Source organism: Orbicella franksi, chromosome 2, assembly GCF_964199315.1.
Source record: "Orbicella franksi chromosome 2, jaOrbFran1.1, whole genome shotgun sequence".
NCBI classification, from domain to species: Eukaryota; Metazoa; Cnidaria; class Anthozoa; order Scleractinia; family Merulinidae; genus Orbicella; species Orbicella franksi.
Window position 1 is genome coordinate 19,910,008 of NC_138146.1, and position 16,267 is coordinate 19,926,274.

Consider the following 16,267-nt stretch of genomic DNA (forward strand, 5'->3'; position numbering starts at 1 on the left):
CATTCCGCGCGTGCTGAATGGCAGACAGCGAGTTTCAGAGCGGCGGGCATTTCTTAGGAGTGTGTAGCTAAAACGCGGAAAAACACCGGATTATAAATGTGTTATCACTGTATCACAAGTAAGTCATAGCTACTGTTCTGTGATCGCAAACAGCACTTTCAGTTCTCGTGTTTTTATCAGTATACTTAAGTATTCTGGGTGGGCTAGCATCTGGCGTGTTAGTATTAATTTCTATTTGTATTTTTGGCGTCACTAGTGGAGAGGATAAACACTGGCTCTGACAAGTAACATAGCACAGCACTGGTGGCAAATTTACTCAGCAACTGTGAAGAAAGTCATGTTTCAATTTAATATAAAAACACCAACACTGATGAACAGACGCAGCCGGCGAGGAAGAGAATTGACAAAGATCATTAACATAGACGCTGTATGCTGAAATTGACTTCAAGCGATAACTGAGAGAAAATGACGGCCAATGGAAAGATAAATAAGAACAGAGTGATTCCAGTTCAGCTAACGACGGAAGAAGACGGCGTTATTGAGGAAAACAAGGGTGCGCAAGTGTTAGCTTCTACGTCGGTGAATTCTGAGGAGAAGGAAAGCCCCAGCATACAGAAAAAAATACGCATAGTTTCTCCGCTAAAAGCCGTAGGGCAGGCGAAGGTGAACGTGTCAAAATGGAAGAAGTATGCTAGGAGAAGGGCCGATATTTTAGCGTGGCGCGATTATCAGAAAGCGCGGATCGATTTCCCGACCATCCGTGAAAGCATGAGACAGAACCATCACCGCATGAATGCGGCGCAACTGAGCGACTTAGAAGAACTAGTGGAGATAACTTCAGTGCAGGAAAAACACAGAAAAGATAGCGGAGTCAGTACGGTAAGTTCGCCCAGCAGAGCTTTGTTGTATTATTTTGCTAAGCTGGCTGCATCAACCCGCGAAGAGGAAGTGATTGACTTGGAGTTCGTGGAGACGCTTATTGAGAATGGCGCTTGCGTTAACACGGCGGATCGCCACGGACAGACACTCATGCACGAGGCAGCCAGGCAGTGGGATACGTCGGTTGCTAAGCTGTTACTTGAACGAGGTAAGGGAGAAGTGTCTCGAACTAGTACGTGAAATTCAGTTCATTCCACTAAACCTGACGCTAGAAGATAAACGTATTCATGTATTTACTATTACCTAGAGTAGCGGCCAGTTAAAACTGTATACAAACATTCGCAAATGCAGATTCACAAATTGTATTATAAGAATAATTGGTTTTGCAAATATCATAAGATTTCAGAGATAACCAGTGGTTTTAAATAAAGTGAAACGCTAAAGATGTTGAATACCTAAGGTGATGGGGTTTGTTCTTCTTCAAATGCTATAACATTACGAATTTACCGACTGATGGTGATTTTCCAAAGTAGGACTTCAACAAGAAAATGAAAGAATCTAGCCTATCAGAACGCAGCATGTCACTAATACAAGGGACATTGCATTTTTGGGTCATCTTGCAAAAAACGGCCATGTTATAGTTAGGTGTGAGGATTTTTTTTCTGTCAAATGTATAGATACCATACTAGCCGGTGGACTCACACATAATAATGATAATAGTAATAAATAAGGAAAACAACAATTTCAGAGCTTTGAAAGCTAGTCACGATTTTCAATTCTTGTCGTCATTTCAATTATTTATTTCACGTAGAAAGGAATTAAGGAAATGATAACCTAAAAAATAGAAGGATATGAAAAAGTGTTACCACCAACTGTTTTTAATAAGCAGGGAACAGCAAGCAATTTAAAAAAAAAATTGTGTTGTGGAATTTAGAATGATCTGAGTCTACCGAGGTTTTACACGATACTTGTGTAAAAGAAGTTCAGCGAAATTCAAAATTTCTTGTTATTTTTAAACACAGCATCAGCTACCGTTTTTAAAACACCCACAGCAAAGATCGAACCCAGTCAATGGAAGTTACGGACTCCGTACATTGGAAGCTTATCAAGCCAATGCTCAGTGGGGCAGATGTTCTGAGACAAACTATATACGACTCGCGTACAATAAGCCGGCCTTTAATGATACTTACTCTTGCTCTATTTTAGCTGAGATTCGCTTGGCATAAAAGTCAACATTGCGCTTGCCTCAGGGCGCCATTTTAACTGAACAAAAATTCAGGTTTTTTTATTTTAGTGGTGCAAGAGGTTTGTAGTTTGATCAAAATATGTTATCGGATGCGTTCTTAAGTAAATATTTACTGCTGTGTTTCTATCACTTTTCTGATGTCTTAATTTTTTCACCTAATTTTTCATTTTCCCTTAAATTTTAATCATAAACTAGCCTAAATGAATCATTTAAAGGTAGCCATCAAAATGAAAACGTATAAAAGTCTTGAAAAACAAATTTAGTAATTTCACCATGAGATGAAAACAAAATTTGCCTGAGATGACAGATGTCCTCGTTCTCACAAAAAGTTTCCTGGAGCAGTAAACAACTCCGAGACAAAACATTACACAGGACTTGCTCTTCCGGAGAAATATTAGCATTACGTAACAAACAACAGCATGTTTCATAAAATTCATGACGATCAGGGCTTGGAATGCATGTAAGCTAATACGCTCCTTTTCGTTTGGTTTTCTAATTCATCTTGTCAAATGAGGTGTGGCAGTTAGCGACTCAAGGATTTACGTCAACTTGATAAAACTGAAGTTACTGAGAAAATATTTTCGGAGAGGACCTCTTGTATATTACACGAAATGGTTCTAAGGTTAATCATTTTGTAGCTTTTACTGCTAATCGTTGAAAAGATAACTTCTCCCTCCCTCCCTCAGATTCTCTCTGAGTCGGTTCAAGTTATTTGTCCTAGAACCCACTTCTCCGATGCAGAAAGACCAACAATCATATTTAATACAACCACACCGTACACGCACGCAATAAGTGTTGCACAGAAGGCTTTTAGCCTTAAGGTTTGCGCTGAAGTGACTGTAGTGGGTGGACTGGTGAAAAAAGCGGAACCAGTTGCGATCCGTTTGCTTCGTTTGATCCGTCTTTTCCCCGTACCGTCCGTAGTACAGAGTCTGTTGTTAAGTTCTTTATCAACCGCTAAGTAAATACTTAAAGCATTACATTATTTTACGTGCGAGGAATATAATTCAAAAACCGCATGGTAACTATGCTTGTTTTGCCTCGTAAATTCGTGAATGACTCAAAAATATAAAGAACTTATATTCGGAAATATTCAGAAATATGTGTTAGGAAATATATGCAGCTAAAACCAAAGTTCGTTTATAAATCATTAGAGCCCATGTAGAATCTGAGCAGTGTTTATCTGATCGCCAGATTATCCATAACGCGAACTCGCAACAAACAACGGATGACCGAATGATCATTGTAATTTTTACCTGAGAATTAAATTGGATCAGATCAACTAGTTTCGCCCGCGTAGAGAATTTTGGGGAAATAAGATATCATTGTTTACTCTTCAGCTGTACTAGGATTTATAGCACGAGCAGACCGGCGATACTGCTGCTCTATTTGGATTGGATGCTATGAATCGCATGTGTATACCTCGCAGCACTTCAGTCATTTTTCTCCCATTGGATTTTCGAGTATCCAGCTGTACACTTGGCTAGAGAAACCCTGTCTCTGCCGCTTGCCACGCTATAACCTGCAATCATGCAAGCTTTATACTGTCTAAGCTCGATTTCCGCCGCTTTCTCGAGTCCGGTCTTCGTTCCTCCCCGAGAAGAGAGTGTGGGGGAGGAGCATGGGCTCCTTTCCCGAACAGCGGCTGGTAATCGAGCCTATGTACTGTCCTACATGGACACAAAGGAGAAAGGAGAGCTTGATCATACTGAAGGACTTCCGTTAGGTATTTAATGCTAATTTTTCTTCGACAGGGGCTTCTGTTAATCAGCCTGACAAATATGGTCGCACCCCGCTGCACGTGGCGGCCGCAGTGGACTATCCAGAGATGGTGCAGTTCCTGGTGCAGAGAGGGGCAGACCTGCACGCCAAGACAGGTAAAGAGTTGCAAACACCTGTACACTTCGCTGCACGAAACGATGCAACGTCCTCGTTGAAAATGCTGATGAAATGTGGTGCTGACATTACAGACAAGGATTTCAAACAGAGAACGCCTCTACAGGTCTGTATTTAAAAACTAACTCAGATGCAGAAAGCGATAATCTGATCACTTTTCACAAACATATGACAGGGATGAACACATAGTCGAAGCTCATTACAAATTTCGTTCTATAAGTACCTTACTCCCTAATCCGATGGGTCACAGTCCAGTTGCCTCGATACTCAGTAGATTTTGAATGTAGCGCCAGTCCGAATGCAGCTGGAACTTGACTAGATGGGAGGAGCCAAGACCAAGATTCGGAGGTTTGGTACTTCTGTATGTCCATATGTTCATGAATTAACTATTGAGAATAGGGTATTAGAAAAACCTTACTTAAAATACTTAAAATACTTTAAAATACCTTAAACATGGTGCAAAAAGAAGAGAACAGTGGAATGCATATAGACTTGATTTCCCATTCACTTTAAGTTTGACATGGGCAATCTGGTGCAGGCAAGGTCATGAAAACAGTTGAAGAGGAAAGAAATTCAAACTTATACCCTAATATGCGTGAAGAAAATAAAGTCTTTATAATCTAATAATGAACTAACAAGAAGGAAAAAAATTCGGCTAGGTGGCATGGCTTTCAAGAGCACCTTTGTGGAACCAGTCTTTATAGCGATGCCAACTCATTAACCACGCATCATAGATAAATCGTTCAACTTATCTCTACAGGTTGCTGCGGAATTGGATCGTTCTGAGACTGCGGGGTTTCTGATTGATCGTTCAGCGGAAGCTGGTGTGGCTGACGACAGTGGAATGACAGCTCTTGTTATGATGATCAGCAAGATGCCAAGTGTAGTAAGTGGAGTTTATCTGTCAAGGGGTCATTGCCTTGTGTTCTTGGTTTGTAAATGAGCTGTTAAGACAACCCGAAAAAATGATGTGGGACATAAAATGACTGACACTAAGCTGTACACTTAGCTGTTCGGGAAAAGAGCCCGCGCTCCCCTTGGGGAGGAACGTAGACCGCACTCGAGAGACTTATATTTATACCTTACCTCCATTGACAGTCAAAGCGCCTAACTATACGGACACAGAAACTGGGATGAACCTGTTTTTCATAATAGTTTTGTCCTCCACGGCAACAGCTCAAGTGTCCTTAGTAATATGTTGTTCAGTTCATCATACTAGTTTTGTATCAGAGTCTAAAAATACAGAGCCGGAGTTTATGTCTTTATGTCATTTTCAAATCGCTTATGCATAACTCGATATTAAGATTCTTGTTTTGTTTCTTCATTACAGGCCAAAGAAGCACTAAACCAGTTTTACTCCACTGACCGAGCAAACAGAAAACAATACTTCCACTTAAACTACCTTGAGCCCCCAGTGCCGACCTGCATGAGCAGCGGATGCGCCAAGACAGCACTGGAGGTCATTGTACAACTCAAGCAGTTCGATTTAATTATGCATCCAGTGATACAGAGACTCATCGCTGTCAAATGGAATTATTTTGGGAGGCGAGGAGCCTGGATCCAAGTCTTAACAAACCTGTTTTTCGTGATAGTCTGGACTGTGCTGGGAATCACTTTACCAAATAACGCAGAAGAACTTTTTGATCCAATCGAGAAGAAATGGTGGAGACTGGTGCTGAGCATCATAGCGGTTTTGATGACGCTTAATGCTATCAGACAGGAAGTCATGGAATACTTCTCATCCAAAAGAGAACACAGGCTTTGGTTAAAATGGCGGGAAGAACAACTGAGGAGCGATCTAGAGTTCTGTCATCCGAGATGGCCTGGGGAGAGGTTGTACCTGATGCAGGAAATTGACTTGTTACAGCATCAAGAGCCTTCTTATCTGAAAGACGCCTGGAACTTTGTCGACTGGCTGGCTTATTTCATGATTCTTGCGTCCATAGCAACGAAGTTGATAGCCTATTTCCATGGCGACCCACTGGCAATGATCACACATGTGAATGTTCTATCTGCAACACTAGTGGTGCTCTGGATTCGTCTCATGAAGTATGCGCGCGCATTTACCGCCCTGGGTCCCTTTGTAGTCATGCTCGGTCATGTGATCTACGATGTGCTCAAGTTCGGATTTCTGTTCTTTACATTTTACATTCCGTACGCGGCGTCATTTTGGATGGTGTTTAGTAGACATGAGGTCGAAGGTTACTCCTCCATTACTGACCTACTCTTCAGCATGTTTAGGATGACTGTTGTGGACGAGTATAATTATGATGGGCTCTCAAAAGCAAAGCCCATCATGGCTAAAGTACTTTGTGGTACGTACATTGCTTTCTCAGGTGTGATTTGCCTGAATCTGTTCATCGCTTTGATGTCTGACACCTTTCAAAGGGTTTACGACAATGTCAAGGCTAATGCCGTCATGCAGCAAGCCAGCACCATCCTGACTTTGGAGAAAAATCTGTCCGCTTCGAAACGGCGCGCGTTCACGAATTACATCTACACAAGGTGCAGCCCAGAGGAACTCTACTACGATGATGATTCGTCGGAGGGGGAGGAGAGAGATCTGCAAAGAATGACGCATCAAATAAAAGAGCAAGTTGATCACATTTCTGCGCACATAAGTGAACAAGAGAACGAGAGGAAAAGGAAAGGAAATGCTTCAACTAACGATATACACAAACTGCGTGAAGATTTGAAGAAATTGGAACAACAACAAAGAGCCTTAACAGCGCAGTTTCACAATCAGATAGGGGAAGTCAAAGACATGTTGGGTGATGTTATTCATACTCTAGGCAAACGAAAAAAGAAGAAACATTGAAAAACACTTTTTATCGCCATGGAACTACGAGACAATTGTTACTCATTGCATGGGAAATCCCAATGGTGCTCTTAATAAGCTTGAAGGCTCAAAGCTGACCAGTCTCAAGAGATGGATTATTTTCAGACCGGGCTGTTGGAACAGTTAATTAAGACTTCATTTGTGCTCTGAATTCAACTCGAACATTTTCCATAGCAACATAGCGTGGCTCTCATGAGTCAATGATAAAGCGTCCAGGAAACGAAAGGTCATGCCTTTCAGTCCATTAAGAAGATCTCAGAATCGTTCTTCCGAGCAGCTTCTGTCATTGACTACCATTGGTGTTATCATATTGCGATTTTAAACGCCCTATCATAAAAAAACAATGGACTACGAGAAAGGAGCCTTGAGGTAGTGTATGGAAAAGTACTTTCTCCCGCCTCGCTCGTGCCATGACTTCGTGAGCCGGAAGCAGTCTTTCCTCGCGAGTATTGCTAACAATTTTGCTCACGGAGTTTTATTTCCGTTTTTATTTCTTGGAAAATAGTCGCTGAATTAGTCATCGAAGTGGCAAATAAGCGTACGATATATTCGTGAAAGTATAGAGACAATCGACTGGTTTAAGAAATATTTATTATGCATTGCAACATGATAGTCAACGTCAACGATTGCGATCATTTACAAAAAATAATCCTTGAAATGGTTCCTTAGATTTTAGCAATTATTTAATGCTTTAGCTGTAAACAGAGATAAAAACTCTGAAATAAGACCATCAAATTGTTTCGTATCAAGTGTTAGTCAGGCCTGCTTCGCGCTGGCGAACACATGATTGTTTTGAATTGGTTTTGACTATATTGCATTTTGATTGCATAAGAATATGCCTCATACGAACCTCTATATTTGATGGCAGATTCCTTCAGAGGGTCTTTCTCGTCGCCAGCTTAATAAAACGGATCTTTACTTATAGTCATGCTGTTACCCACCAGTTATATTGAAATAAAATAATCTGATTATTTTATTATTGTGATACATCAGTTCTTGCAATACTCGTATCGCGAATTTTAATGTTGGTTGCTGGTACATTTAGTACAAAAAAATCAACTTGATCTTCGAAAACTAAGACCGGTGGATTTCTTGATCATAAGCTTGGAATGTGATTAATGAAACATGAAGTTGGATATAAAGTACTTTCTCGCTCTTCGCATTTGTGGGATGTAACGATTTTAATTTATCTCCGATACTCCCTCAGAAAAGAAACGTGACCGCTTTGCATAAGTCAAACGGTACGAGACGCTTTTAAACGCTTTTAGATTTCAAGGTGTACTTCGTCTTGATTCAGCTAACTATTGCTTTGATCCAGGCGTGCGGGCATTAAACCGACCTGCGGGAAATTCTTAAGCGAGATAAACACTTTGTATAGATGTACCTTAAAGACTACTTAGCTGATTAATTCAATTGTAAAAAGGCGGAAAATGTTGATGTTAGTCAAATCTGAACGTAATTGGATGGGTCACTTGCATGATCAGCCGAGAAAGCCGTGATCGATCGATCGATTGATCGAGTTCCATCAACGATTATAAATTACAGGTGACGGGGTTGCTCGTCGTACCTTTTAGATGTTAAAAAGCGTTTTGTGTTTTTTTTTTTCTCTCTTAGTGTTCAGCCTCAAAAGGTCCACAGCGGAAGCTTTCGCGGTACCTTTTAGGGTATCCATTTGAACTGAAAAAAAATGACATGAAATATTTGACAATCAACTTTACGAGTACAAGGTATTCGAAGCAATGGTCTTTATCGCTATTAAAAATTATGACAGCGTCAGTTTATGTGTTGTTTTAGATTTGTTACCTCTTAGGGGTAAAAATATCTTCAAGCCACGCCCACGAAACAGGATCTTGGTACCCCTTAGGGTATTTTTTTTTTAAATTTGCGACGAACAATCCCGTCCTTTTTTTTATGGGAGTCCACCCTGGGTCTATATTATACAACTCACTATAGACAAATTAGTCATCTTTGTCTTTTTCTGATTCATCATCTCCTGTATTGTTTGCATAACTTTCCTTTAGTCTGTTGATATACTCTTCTCGAGCCCTTTGACCAGACATGGTGATTGTTCTTTTGCGCTGCCTCTCAATTGTCGAATCTCCGTCGATACTTTCAAAGTCAGAGATGCTTTCTTCAGCACCAGTTCGTTTATCAGTGGATTTCGCTGCAGCTTTCAACACTTCTCTGTTGGCCTCAACAATTAGAAACCCACCTAGGCCGCTCGATTTAGATTTGGGTCCCGAACTTGATTTTCTTTCTTTTTTCTCCTCTTTTTTCTCTTCTTCTTCCTTCCTTTTGTCTTCTTCTTCCTTCCTTCTGTCTTCTTCTACACTAACTATAAACGCTTCCAGCTCTTCGATTCGACCCGTTACGTGCTGTTCATACTGATCGTATTTTGAGTTAACTTCTTTGAATTCGATTTGTAACTCATCAAATCTTGCTCCGAAATTGCTCTCCAAGGCGCTGCTTCTCAATTTAGCCTCCGCCTCGAGATTTTCAAGACCTAAATCAATGCCTGTCGCAAGACTGCCAACCTTTTCCTCCAGGCTAGTCTTAAAATTGGTCACTTCTGTGTTTACATCAGTTATCGCTGTCATCTGATGTTTCCCATGCTGGACCAACTTTGCAATTTCTTCATAGATGATGGCATTAAGACTTCCAATCTCTTCCAGGCGAACGTGAAAACGATCAAAGGATTTTTGCATATCAGTCTGAGAACGTTTCAAAAGATCGATATCTTCCAGCACTGTGTCAAACTCACTTTTCTGCACCTTTCCGAACTTCTTGCCACCGAGACGGTCGCTGACAATGTTGTGGACCAAAGAAATCTTTTCTTCCTGCTTCCTGTTCTGCTCTTCTTCATCGGATATGATGACCAGGTAGTCGTTTCCCTCCGGACTGCATCTGGTGCGGATGTGTTCCCTGTAGCGCGCCACCTTCTTGTCGGAGGCATCCGATTCTAAGTCTTGCAGAAGGCGCGCACGTTGCATGGCAGCCGTGGCACGTGCGTTGTCATAGACACGTTGGAACGTGTTTGACAGAAGCGCAATGTACAAGTTCATCAGAACAATTGCCGCGAGTATGAGAAAGGTTCCACACAGTACGCGTGACATAACCGGATACGCTTGCTCCAGGTCATCGAAGTTGTAGTTGTCCACCAGTGGGAAGCGAACGACTGTATAAACCAAGTGCCCTACGTTGTTGTAGCCTCTGACGCCAGGTTCACCAGAACGGTCGCTAAACAACATCCAGAATGCAGCGGCATAAGGGACGTAAAACATTGCTATGACAAAGCCCCATCTCAGCGTGTCCCCCACGATGTTATCGAGGATGACGACAAATGGACCTTGGCTAGGAAACGGTCTAGCAAACTTGAGAAGGCGGACCCAGACTACTATGATAGTGCAAGCAAAGATCCGCACGAAGATACCATTGTACACATCGCTCTGCACGACGACATTGATGATGTGGAGTATAATCACGATTATGAGCATTAGATATGCTACCCAGTCTAAATAATTCCACTTATCTTGAAAGTACGTCTTTTTATAATCTTTGATCTGACGAACCTGTCCCTTAACAAAAGTTCTTTCTTGAGTCCATCGTGGATGACAGAATTCCAAATCGCGCTTCATCTCCTTCTTCCTCCAACTTACGAACTTGCCGTTTTCTCGTCGGGACTGGTAAAATTCTTTGATCTCCTTCCTGATTTCGTTGAACGTCAAGAACACCACAGCAGCCTCTAAGGGTATTCTCCAGCCGTTCTTGTCGAGTGGATAATAATAACTTTTCACGTTTGAAGGATGCGTGACGCCTAGCACGGTGTAAGCAAGAGCAAGTAACACGTTCAGAAAAATCCCCAGCCACGCTCTCATTCCGAAGAATCTCCATTTCACTTCGATCAGGCGCTGGAATATCGGATGCATGATAAGCTCGTAGCAGTTCATTTCTACAACTGCTTGCAAAGGTGACGTAAAAATTGCGTGACGTTTGGTATCTGCATCACACTGTTCCAGGAAATTCAGATAATATCTCTGCTTGCGATGTGATCTGTCTGTGATATGGAACTGGTCCAGTGCTCGAAGTGCCTAAATTAAAATGGAACAAATTGTGTATTTATCAGTGAACGCGTGCGCAGTACAGTTCCAAGTTGTCGTCCCTTTGGCTGTAAATGATCAGCACAAGAGACTATGTTCCGTGCCATGAAAAAATGAGAGAAAAAGGACTGCAACTCTTAATTTGAGCGAAGTATAAAAACACGAAAGCGCACAAAGTAAAATAACTTAGTACCTGTAATTAAAGTTGTTTTTGTTGTTATGATGATTAACTGATGTCAGGAGCCCACGACCCAAAGCCTCAAGAGTATGATATCTTTGAAGGCTCCGGGTCATGGGCTTCTGTTGAAAGCAGACGATTTCGTGAACATGCGCAGAGTGCTTACTCTCGTTTGTCAGCCAATCAGCATTTAGCTGAAACGACTGGAAGTCCGTGAACCGGAAACTTTCAATTCTGCAAAGACCGTAAGTCAAAACAAGTTTGATAACAAGCAAACTGCCACCCACTCACTAGTTGTTATTTAGTTAGCTTTAGTTTCATAATGGTACATAGTTGAGTCCAATTTCCGTTTGCTTACTTAATTCTCACTCACCACACTAGGCATTTTTGTTACCATCAGCGTAAGCGCTGTCAATCCGCTGTCATCTCTTGTCCCAGCAGAAGCGCCTGCTTCCAGCAAAATCCTGGCGCACTCGGCGCTGTTACTTTCAGCTGCGATCTGTAAAGAAACCGAAAGGTTATTGTGGTACGTTTGCTGCTTTACCTGACGCTTTTTCAACTTCCCTCTGTAAATGAGGTAGCCAACGCACTCAAATTTTCCAACACAAGTGTCTTTTTTATTGTTATGCTTTCTGTGGTTCCCACGTACATCGCTGAAATGCTTATCGAATTAGCAAATAACGCATCTTTTAGACACAAAGTCAAGAAAGATTTTATGATAAGTAATAAGTGTTATCAACTTAGGTAAAGGTTGGCGAACCTGACAATTTTTGAATATTATAGCGGAACGCCATTAACTAATCGTTTTTAATCATCCACCGTCACCCTGCTCCCATTAAAATCACTCCTGTTGCTACGCAAACTACACTGTTCCTGTGTAATTATCAGTTATATTCGCCCACTGGCGCCCATTTCGGAACATGAGCTCAGGGGCGTTGTTGGCCAATTTGGACGGAAACTAGCGAATGAAATTTGTCATAATTAATTTTTTGTCGCCGTTTCATATATCCTTTGACGAGCTCTTTATTTGTTTCCTCCGTCTCACATCGCTCGTCACGTTTCTTTCATTCATGGAAACTTATTCAGTTGACCATCTCAAAAAAACTGAAAAAATCCACCCTTTAACTTACTTGTAGCGGTGTACGCTGCTTGTAGTCTCGAACCTCAAGCACTGCTCCATAGGCAAGGAGAATCTTAACGCACTGCGATGCTTCATTTTTCGCAGCGAAGTGTAGTGGTGTCTGTATCTCTCCCTTGGTCGTCAAGTCAAAGTTTGCGTCATTATCAATAAGGAACCTGACCATCTCTGGGTAATCAGCAGAGGCAGCCACGTGTAACGGTGTTCGACCATAATTATCTGCTTTGTTGATGTCTGCACCTAGACGACCAAAGAGTCAAAACAACTTAAGCTCTCTTAACTCTGCGGGAAAACAAATCTCCTTTTTTAAAATAATTACAAAACAATCGGTGTCACATAAAAAGAGTACTGCTTTTAGCCTTATTTCACTTAGTTAAATTTAATTTTAACTTTAATTTCAAAATATTTAGTTCGACATAAGGCTCTCTAGGAAGGGAGCAAAGTCTTCGTTTTCCATCTGGAGTTCTGTGAAATGAACGGCAACTTGTGAGCTGAATTATGGCAGGTCAAAAACCCGATTTTTTAATGAGATTTTTTTGTACTCATCTTCTGAAAAGGTTACGCTATCGTCGAGGGGGTGAAAAGTTACAGGTCTTGAACATTACTTGGCTGATTATGATTTGTTTGATAATGAGAATTCCCGGGGTAATAAAGATGTCTGTTGGTCAACTGATGCCATGAAGTCATCAAATTATCCTGACTAGTACTATGTGAATGTTCTGGAACCAGTACGGAAACCTAAGAAGATTTCAGTAGCAAAAGGTCTGGATAGTAGCAGACATGTTGACATTTTGAGAAACAACACCACGTTTTTTAAAAACGTGTCTTAATAGAATCTTCTGCCATCTTCAGTTTAAGATGACAGAAGATTCCGTTGAAACATGTTTTTGAAAAACGTTGTGTTGTTTCTCAAAATGCCAGTAGGAAATGAAAAGGGCAGGTTGACTGAATGGCTTACCTTGATTGACGAAAAACTGTGCAACATCTGTCCCCCAAGTTCTGGAAACTTCATGGAGCAACGTTTGACCAAACCGATCACTCGTGTTCACAGAAGCCCCTGCATGTAACAAGGATTTAATATGCTCCAGGTCCAACGAATCGTCGACATCAGGAGAGCTAGACAGCTTGGCGAAGTACACCAGTAAGGCCTGGTTAGGGTCCTCGGGCTTTTTGATCCCATCTGGTCGGTTTAAGTCGTTTAACTTGCTTAGATGCCCACTGCCTTCTTCTCCGTTTTCGCTTGGTTCTTTTGCTCCGCCTTCTCCTTCGTTCTCTTCACTCACTTCACAAGCAAGTTCCAAAATAGCCTCATAAGGTACTGAATTCTCCTTTCTAGTCATCGCATTAGCGTCTCTTGCGGATGCATTGATCTCTTGAAGCATTTTCTCACAGTTAGCTAGATTGCTATTTCGTCTTTTCATCCAGGCATTTGGTGAGTGGGGTCGACTTCGGCTTTCATTTTCACTTTGCGGTGATAAAGTATTTCGATCTTGGCACAAGGAGGCGTTAGGTGGTGTGAATTGATGGAGAAACTCAACAGTAGAAAATTGTGAAGGCAAGCCGCTCGCCAAGCCATTTGGAACAGTTAGGGGTTCTTGTAAATTGTTTCCCTCCCCTTCTTGCTTGTCTTCTAGTGTGTCTTCGTCCTCTATAGGAGCAACTCTTTTTCCGCGACTAACCATTTTTGCCACCTGTTTATGCTGGAACGTGTTTCCACTCATAAGCTGATACTCGCTGTTAAAAACACAGCACTGAAGTCATGACGTGATGTTTTCACTTGAGAGAAGACCGATAAAAGGAATCAATGCTTACCAGGCGGAACATGCATTAAGTTAGTTCTTGCTAAGTCATAACTATAAACAACACTTGTTCGATCTTATTCTACGTAATAGCGTTAATGACGAAGGCATACAAAGAACATCCTGTTCATCTTGAACAGTTAACATGGTTACTGACTCACAGGGCTTTGTTCAACCTTGCTCAATATCACAATGATGCCAGTGCAGTTAATGAACTCACGTGACTTACTCAGATGCTAACTGACATTGCAAATATATATCTGTATATTTTAATTATGATTAATTAGTCAACGTGAACTCAATTTTGAAAATTTTCCTTGACGTAGAAAAACATGGGATACCGTCTAGCACCCAGGTCGTACATCCTTAAGGGTGAAATGCTTATGTCATTATGTCGAAGTTAGAGTTGTCGTTAGATTAAGCACTTTACAAGAAGCTCAGTTATTCACGACAACAACAGCAAAGCCAATACTCAACGACTTAGTCAAGCATAGATGCTTTGAATCGCCAATTTGCAGCTGTTCTATTTGTTAACAGCGTTAATCGAAACACAAAGAGCTGCAAAGCGTTACCTGATTAAAACAGAAAGATTAGCAAGTGTACCCCACATCTTAAAATATCAACCACTTCCTGAACAGAAGTGGAATTGGACGTTTTTCGTTAAACGCTGATCAAGTGGAGTTCATTCGTAACCATTTGTCAAAGTTTCACCTGACATTTGAAATTAAACTTACGGTTTGTATAGTTGAAACGATATTTGACACAGTAGTTCTATATCGAGTCTACTTTGGAAACACCGCGCTGTGGTGTCATTGACGTCACGTATTTTTCTTTTTCAAAATCGATACTTAAATACAGTGACCTGTTTCAGATCGTGAAAAGGAAATGTTTTTTAGTAGAATCAATGGAGCATTTAATTAATCTGTTTCCGCCCCGGCCGTACGTCAATCGACATTTATAGAGCGCTAACAACGATTTATCCGACTCGTGTTGTTTAGCACTGTTTTGCATTGCACTCTGAAGTGTTTTCTATCACTAAGGAAAAAACTGTGTGTCAAGAAAGCGTGTAATTTAGCAGAGTAAACGATAATGCTACCTATAAGGTGCCCCTTCAAAGTACAAAAACTGGGTGTGACGGTCCTAACGTAGCCATTTTGTGAGAATGGTAACACATTACGAGCTGAGTGCGATGTACCCCCAGAGAGCAGACATATCCCCATGCGTTCCTCTTTTTCCACTTGTGGTATTAATCCAATTGCTTCATGGTCTTACACCTGTCGACTTGCACCTTCACGACTGTACAAAGCCATTGGTGTAAATGAAAAAAACAAAACAAAACAGAACAAAAAAAACAAGGAATTGACAACTCAATATCCACTGATATTGCTGAACTACCCGCTCCACAAGTTTTGAAGCTATACATAACAAGGACTAACAAGGATTTTTGTCCTATATGTTGATTTTACCATTTGTATTGCACTGTCTAGTTTTCTATATCACTCAGATCACTAAGGAAAAAAAACCGATGCTGCCAATAAAACGCGTTCATGGAGAAAATACTGAACACTGTATTTTCGGACTGAAAGAAAAAAAACAACAACAAACAAGCAAAGGGATGATTTTTAAATCTAAATAATTTAGTTTTGACTCTAAATTCGAACGACCGACCGATTTTAAAGATTTTAACTTTAACGCCCTGTCGGCTTCGACAACCCGCCACAGACATAGTGACTTTATATACAATTAGTTTTTAGTTAGTTTATTGTAATCATATGGTAGATTAACTTAGTAATAGTTCTAGTTAGCAATTAATTAAATAATTAATTTTATTGTAAATCTAGGAATTGTAATCTAAACATTTTAATCGTAATTTTAAATTTTTAGCAAAGTTAAATTTAAATACACGACCCCACAAGCTTTTAGCTTTAATTATTATCGTGTTTAAATAAACTTTATCTATCTATCTATCTATCTATCTATCTATCTATCTATCTATCTATCTATCTATCTATCTATCTATCTATCTATCTATCTATCTATCTACCGTTTAATAGAAGTAATGTTTGTAAATTTATGATCCTTGTTTGCATCATTACGGCTCGTTAACGCTTTGTCAACTTTTCACCATACGTCTTGCGTCACAGATCCTTTGCAGGAGGGCTCATTTATCACGAAGGGCTCATTTATCATTATTA

At 40.7% G+C, this 16,267-nt stretch overlaps 2 protein-coding genes across 3 annotated transcripts; one reads left to right on the forward strand and one right to left on the reverse strand.

Annotated features, from left to right (window-relative positions):
* The first annotated feature begins 39 nt into the window (after positions 1-39).
* On the forward strand, positions 40-6,851 carry LOC145478494 (uncharacterized). Of its 2 annotated transcripts, XM_081456532.1 has the most exons (5): positions 40-118; positions 257-1,087; positions 3,880-4,127; positions 4,782-4,907; positions 5,352-6,851. In XM_081456532.1, the coding sequence occupies exons 2-5, from the start codon at positions 466-468 to the stop codon at positions 6,837-6,839; spliced, it is 2,484 nt and encodes an 827-aa protein (XP_081312658.1). In that variant the 5' UTR covers positions 40-118; positions 257-465; the 3' UTR covers positions 6,840-6,851. The 2 variants fall into 2 exon arrangements, with proteins under 2 accessions (XP_081312658.1, XP_081312659.1); XM_081456533.1 differs by lacking the exon at positions 40-118 and having other exon boundaries at positions 145-1,087.
* Positions 6,852-8,815: 1,964 nt separating this feature from the next.
* Positions 8,816-14,491, reverse strand: LOC145478493 (uncharacterized). Its single transcript, XM_081456531.1, has 4 exons — positions 13,232-14,491; positions 12,266-12,513; positions 11,509-11,634; positions 8,816-10,948 (listed from the first exon to the last, which is right to left on the reverse strand). The coding sequence occupies exons 1-4, from the start codon at positions 13,992-13,994 to the stop codon at positions 8,819-8,821; spliced, it is 3,267 nt and encodes a 1,088-aa protein (XP_081312657.1). The 5' UTR covers positions 13,995-14,491; the 3' UTR covers positions 8,816-8,818.
* Between the last annotated feature and the right edge of the window lie 1,776 nt (positions 14,492-16,267).

Bases quoted from the DNA above. Each gene is read 5' to 3' on its own strand.
- LOC145478493 (XM_081456531.1), bottom strand. From the start codon at position 13,994: ATGAGTGGAAACACGTTCCAGCATAAACAGGTGGCAAAAATGGTTAGT. The intron at 12,514-13,231 runs GTAAGCCATTCA...TTGGTCGTCTAG, and splicing joins ACAGTTTTTCGTCAATCAAG to GTGCAGACATCAACAAAGCA. The intron at 11,635-12,265 runs GTAAGTTAAAGG...GTTTCTTTACAG, and splicing joins AGCAGCGTACACCGCTACAA to ATCGCAGCTGAAAGTAACAG.
- LOC145478494 (XM_081456532.1), top strand. From the start codon at position 466: ATGACGGCCAATGGAAAGATAAATAAGAACAGAGTGATTCCAGTTCAG. The intron at 1,088-3,879 runs GTAAGGGAGAAG...TTTCTTCGACAG, and splicing joins TAAGCTGTTACTTGAACGAG to GGGCTTCTGTTAATCAGCCT. The intron at 4,128-4,781 runs GTCTGTATTTAA...TTATCTCTACAG, and splicing joins AACAGAGAACGCCTCTACAG to GTTGCTGCGGAATTGGATCG.